The sequence below is a fragment of the Electrona antarctica genome (genome assembly GCF_951216825.1).
Source record: "Electrona antarctica genome assembly, chromosome: 20".
Taxonomy (NCBI): domain Eukaryota; kingdom Metazoa; phylum Chordata; class Actinopteri; order Myctophiformes; family Myctophidae; genus Electrona; species Electrona antarctica.
Genome location: NC_136801.1, coordinates 11687562 through 11693561, shown reverse-complemented (window position 1 = coordinate 11693561; position 6000 = coordinate 11687562). Strand labels below are relative to the sequence as shown.

Sequence of the window (6000 nt, the reverse complement as noted above, 5' to 3'; positions counted from 1 at the left end):
ACCCATTTTGGGCGGGAACCCCTTTTGGTGTTAGCATGTTATGCTTTAGCTATTGAAAAATAGCAGATCTACAAGCTCATAGCGCGCCACCGAGTGGCGCGCTACGAGCTTGTAGGTCTGCTATTTTTGAAAAATCGAAGAACGACTGACATAGAAACATAGCTTTTTCAGAAAACAACAAAAACAAGTGAGTACTCTTTCCTACTAGTGGTGACTGCCCACCCGTAGCCTCATTAGCCCTCTTTCCGGTAAGTGCGAGGTGGGTCTGTTGGGTTGGCCGGGGCAGTGAGCTGTCTGTTCTGTTCCAGCTGGAGTTGGTGTTAAACTCCTGACACGCTGCACTCATTAACATCTCCCTGACTGCACATAGAACCAGTTGAGTTGTTAACCCCAGCGTCCTGGGCCAAAGCTCCCAGTGCGGCCCAAACATCAGCGCTGCCTTCGGGCTGAGTAACTGATCATCAGCGGTGCATTTTTAACCCATCAAGACCTGTTTGTGGTCGATTCTACAACGAATGACTTCTAAATCAGTGGTTCTCAAACTTTTTTGTGCCAAGGAGGACCCCCCAAATTGATGTATATTTGGCCGTGGACCCCCCATCTGAACAGTTTTTGTGCCAGGGATTCCCCCAGAACATTGCAGATGTACAAGCTCGCAGCCCGGCACAAACTGCTGTGAACCAGTGTTCTAAATCCTAATAGTTTTCTGAAAAACCTATGTTTGTTGCTATATAGCTAAAATCTAAAATGACACAGCTGCTTTCCCGGTTGTAATGGCTTAACTGCTGTATTCCCCCCAAACGTATCAACTGCCCTTTAGCTACATGCTTTCTGAAAGCCCTGCCACCTAATAAAACCAAAGCTAAACCAGCAAAAGACTGTGTAGGACTGTAGGTCGTTCCATAATCCATTTTCATCTCACCATCGTTTCCGACGAACGTCTGAAGGCTGCAGTCAGTTCTAGACTTAACCTGGATAATCTGATATCTATTCCATACTGCGGTTGTGGTGCGCTTCCTTTGTGGAGACTTTGTTCCATGTAGAAGTACTTTTACTCAATTACTGTATCTAAGTATAATTTCAAGGTATTTTTTTTTCACTGGAGTTTTTCCAATTTTCAATACTTTCACTTCTACTCCACTACGTCCCAGAGGCAATGATTGTACTTTTTACTCCACTATAATTATTTGAAAGCTTTAGTTACTAGTTACTTTGTAGATTGTGATTATTATTTATAACTACAAAACATTAACGACTTCCACTATACATTTCAGCCATTTGAAAACAGCCTACAGTATCTAGCTGATCTACAAGCCGATCTTCAAGCTCACAATGCGTTGTGATTGTAAGCTTGTAGATCTGCTTTTTTCAAAAGATTTTTTTTAATACATTTTATACATTCGACAAACTTCTGAAATGGGACATTCTGCATAATGAGTACTTTCTATTTTTGGTACTTTTAGTACATTTTGATACCAATATTTTTGTACTTTTTTCTCAAGTAGGCCTAAATTTTGAATTCCGGACTTATACTCTACTTGCAACAGAGTATTTCTACATTGCAGTATTGATACTTTAAACTTAAGTAAGAAATGTAAGAAAGTACTTTTTCCAGCACTGGTCTCATCTCATTCCAGGTATGCATGGTGGGTTTCCTTTGTGGTAGACTTCCATGTAGAAGAGCTCTGCTCCCTTTTGCTCTTAGCTGGCCATAGTCTCATCTGTCATCTCATTCCAGGTATACACAAAAACTCCCTCCCCACACACACACTTCCTGAATTGGAAATGAAATACAGCTGTGTTCCCATAAGATCTCGCCACTCATCTGTGGGGAAACATGTTCCTGGAAAGAAATATTCCTGAAAGAAAAAAAGGGAAGGTGCCATGCCCTGGAAGTGTCCCCGCTGACTGGCTGCAGGGTCTTTTTTTCTTTTTTTTTCTGGCGAGAGCTGTGTTTTGAATCAGTTGTACCCAGCAGATATTGTAAGGAAAGAAAACAAACCGTTAGGTGCAGATTCACAACCTGGACAAATTGAATTTGTCATGCATGGCCTTTCAGCCTTTCTCATGTAAAAACCTTGGACGCAAAAGCCTGTTTGTTTCATTGCAAGGAACTGTGTGTGTGTGTGTGTGTGTGTGTGTGTGTGTGTGTGTGTGTGTGTGTGTGTGTGCGTGTGTGTGTGCGTGTGCGTGTGCGTGCGCGTGCGCATGCGCGTGCGTGCGAGATAGAGAGAGACATGAGGAAAAGAAACAGAAAATACATTGTGTTGAGTGAAGACTGCCTCTGTGCTTCAGGAAAATAAGCATGTCGCCAAAGGTAAACAAGACCATGGGGGAAGGGGGTTTGTTTTCGTGTCCCTTGCCCCCTTTACCACCCCCGGAGCCCTGAGGGGACTCACTGCTGCTGGGCCCTTTAATGTTAATGTGGGCTCTGGGCCTGTTTGTTCAGATGTAGAGGTCTGGAGTCACTGGAGACACTGGACCTGGATGGTGGTCAGAAACCTCTTTCTGGCCAACAAAATCGAAGAACGGCTGACATAGAAACATAGCTTTTTCAGAAAACTGAAAAAGCTATGTTTCTATGTCAGCCGTTCTTCGATTTTTCAAAAATAGCAGACCTACAAGCTCGTACCTACGAGCTTGTAGATCTGCTATTTTTCAATAGCTAAAGCATAACATAATGCTAACACCAAAAGGGGTTCCCACCCAAAATGGGTTAAATAGCTAATTTGTTTCCATCTTTTCCACAGGAATCCAGGAAGGCACGCAGTGCACCAAGTGTAAGAATGAGTGGGCACTGAAGACCTCCATATCCCTGCTGTACGGGCTGTGTACGCTGCTCACCATTGCTGTTGCTGTACTCGGGTACAAAGGTATATTAGAGCTTATTCTTTCGTTTCCATTTCTGCTAAGAAAAGACGGAAGCATTTGAAAATTGCGAGAGGCCACAGTCTAGCCACGCAAGACTATTTGTACAGTAACAGAATGTATCTACATTGCAGTATTAATACTTTTACTCCACCACTGCATTTCTTTTCATCTAAACTGACTTGCATATATTGAAGCTGTGGAGTTCACTTCAGTTCGTTGACCCCCTACTACACAGCACAAATGTACAATTTTCTGAATGTCTCAACTCAAGTACCTCACTTAACGCCATAGAAAGAATTAAGCGTGGCAGTTTTTTCACTACACTGTGGGAGAGGTCCAAGGACTTCTAACATTACTCAACATCACCTCGATGAGGCAACATAATTTAAAACGTTCCACACAAGTTGAACCACTTGTTGAGAGAGTGTGAGTCCAAGCATTTCGCGGGGGTCTCCACGACCTGCCAGGAAATAAGAACACACCGCTTTTCAACTACACGGCCCCTCAATTCTGTTTGTACTGGAGCTCTGTGTGGTTGTGTGTGAGTGCGTGCTAGAAAGGGTGTTCGAAAAATTACAGAGAGTGAGTGATTGCATTTATCCCTCAAGTGCCCCCTTCTGCCTGCCCAAGCACAACATGAATGGCGTTATGCAATGCCTCGTTGTTGTTAATCAGGGGAAAAGGATCAGAAATGGAAATTATGAGCTGTTCATGCATCCGACAGCAAACCTACCAGCTACAATACTATCTGTAACAACAATATCCACACTAGTTCCGCTTAGCACAAGATACTTTTAGGTGTACCGTCAACCACTCTTTACATTTATGTGCACTTAGCGCAACTTGTCCCCTGTTTTCTACTACTACTTTGTCTATGCATGTAGCCCCCCCCCCCTACTCTTCTGAATGCTGGACTTTTACTTGTACAGAGTGTTTCTACATTGCAGTATTGGTACTTTTAATTAAGTAAAATAATTGGAGTACTTTTCCCACCACTGCCTACTCTACCCCCAGAGCCTTCTGTGAGTTTATTTTACCAACACCCCTAAAGCTCTCACCTCCGGGAAGGGAACGGTGCTGCAACACCCCTAAAGCTCTCACCTCCGGGAAGGGAACGGTGCTGCGGCTTTCCACGGATCTGAACTTCCTGGTTGGCTAGTTCACATTTTTTCCAGGTCGGGAAATGGTCCCGCCGTCGTCGTCGTTCTGAACCCAAGGATGAACTCTTGAATGTTCCTGCTGTAATTTGTGATAAACACTCCCATATGTGACCATACCATATATTTATACACATGTTCCCCCTCCCCAGATTTTCATCGAATGAAAGTGGCAAAATACATAGCATGTTGAGTAGGGTTATCTGCAAACCTCGGCTACATTAACCCATTAGGACCTGAGGCCGATTCCATAAATGTATTTGGCCACGGACCCGCATTTCAAAAGATTTACCCAGAAGCAAAGATTTGAGGAAAAAAAATAGAATATATATATATATATATATATATATATATATTCAAAGATTTGCGCAGATTTTTAAAATCTTTCACAAATAGCAGATCTAAACGTGTGTGTCTGCTATTTCTTAATAGCCAACCAATGTGCTTTATACTGTACAGTATAGCTGAAAATCTAGTACAGCTAAAATAATCGACACAGATGCTTTCCCGGTTTTAAGGCGTTAAGAGTGATGTCCCTTACGGCTGCACTCTGGACTGTGTCGATGCCTCTTGTTCAGCGCTGCGTGTTTTCTCTGCAGGCCATAATGAAACCCAGATGAGCGAGGAGTGAACTCAGTGCAACTCTTGCAGAACCCACTGAAAATTGGGATTTTAACTGGCGGTGAAGAGCTGGCCTGTCTGGGGAACCACAGCTCAGCCCCGAACGTGCTCTCAGATGATCCAGATGGTTATGTAGTGAGAGCCAATGTGCTCCGTTCACTTAACGTGCACATCGCTCTCTGTCCCACTGTCACTTAACCTACAACATCCTCTTGTGTGTCTCTTTTGGCTTTGAAGCATGGCTTCCCTTTGGAAACCTTTAATCAAAGTCAAAGTCAAAATCGTACGATTTGTCACACACGTTAAAGCAGTGAAATTTGATCTCCGCATTTGACCCATCTCTTGGAGCGGTGAACCGCAGCCAAGGAGCGGTGAGCTGCAGCCGCGCCGCGCTCGGGAATCATTTCATTAGTTGATTTGACACCCCGATCCAACCCATTGATGCTGAGTGCCAAGCAGGGAGGCATTGGGTCCCATTTTTACAGTCTTTGGTATGACCCGGCCGGCAATCGAACCCCCTACCTCCCGGTTTCAGGGCGGACACTCTAACCCCAAGGTCACTAGTCTGCCAAGGCCAATGCATCTTTTCTTTCTTGTAAGACATCTTTTAGGCTTTTCTGCCTTTATTTCGATAGTAGACTCTAGAGTGACAGGACGAGAACAGGGAGAAATATGCTGCACGCAACAAAGGTCGTCGACTCGTCGGGCTCGGGAATCGAACCCACGACTCGCTGTCATGCTACATTGATATGATATGATATAGTACTTTATTGTCAGTTCACACTGAAATTAGTCTTGCAACCCAGCAGCCATGTATGCAGAACACATATACACACATTTGACATAGCAGAAAGAACAAAACAATATTACATACATAAAGACATGAAGACAAGAGCAATGTACAGTACAGTACCGCTTAGATTACCCCATGGCTACAACTCCTGATTAAACCTCAAAGTTGACTGGTGGACAAAGGACCTCTTTAGTCTGACCTACATTAGAACCTATTATGTGGTATGCGCCTTAACCACTGGTCAATAGAGCGTTGCAGTCCCGCCCCCTACCAGGGCCCAGGAAATGATTCTCCGTTCATTTTCCTCATAGACATTTCAAAAAGTATTTATTTAAAGACCTTTTAAGCCTCATACAAAGCCAACACTTGTCGTGACAAATCATGACAACAAACACATTTTTTCGGGCCGAACAAATAATTAGAAAGAAGAAGAAAACGGCAGGTTACAACAATTTTTTTTGTTGTTTTGTTTGGTCCAAAATATTGTGTTTGTTATCATGATTTGTCACAACTCGAGTTGGGTTTGTATGACACTTATAAGGTCTTTAAATAAATAAG

The 6000-nt window shown here is 43.4% G+C and overlaps 1 protein-coding gene across 2 annotated transcripts in view; it reads left to right on the top strand.

Moving 5' to 3' along the window:
* The window catches only part of LOC306913480 (collectin-12-like), a gene marked incomplete at its 5' end in the record, with an annotated part of 51860 nt that overhangs the window by 28763 nt on the left and 17097 nt on the right, over positions 1-6000 (top strand). For both annotated transcript variants that reach the window (XM_079490159.1, XM_079490158.1), the window contains one exon: positions 2751-2873. In XM_079490159.1, the coding sequence (XP_079346285.1) occupies positions 2751-2873 (123 nt within the window). The remainder of the gene's footprint in view (positions 1-2750; positions 2874-6000) is intronic.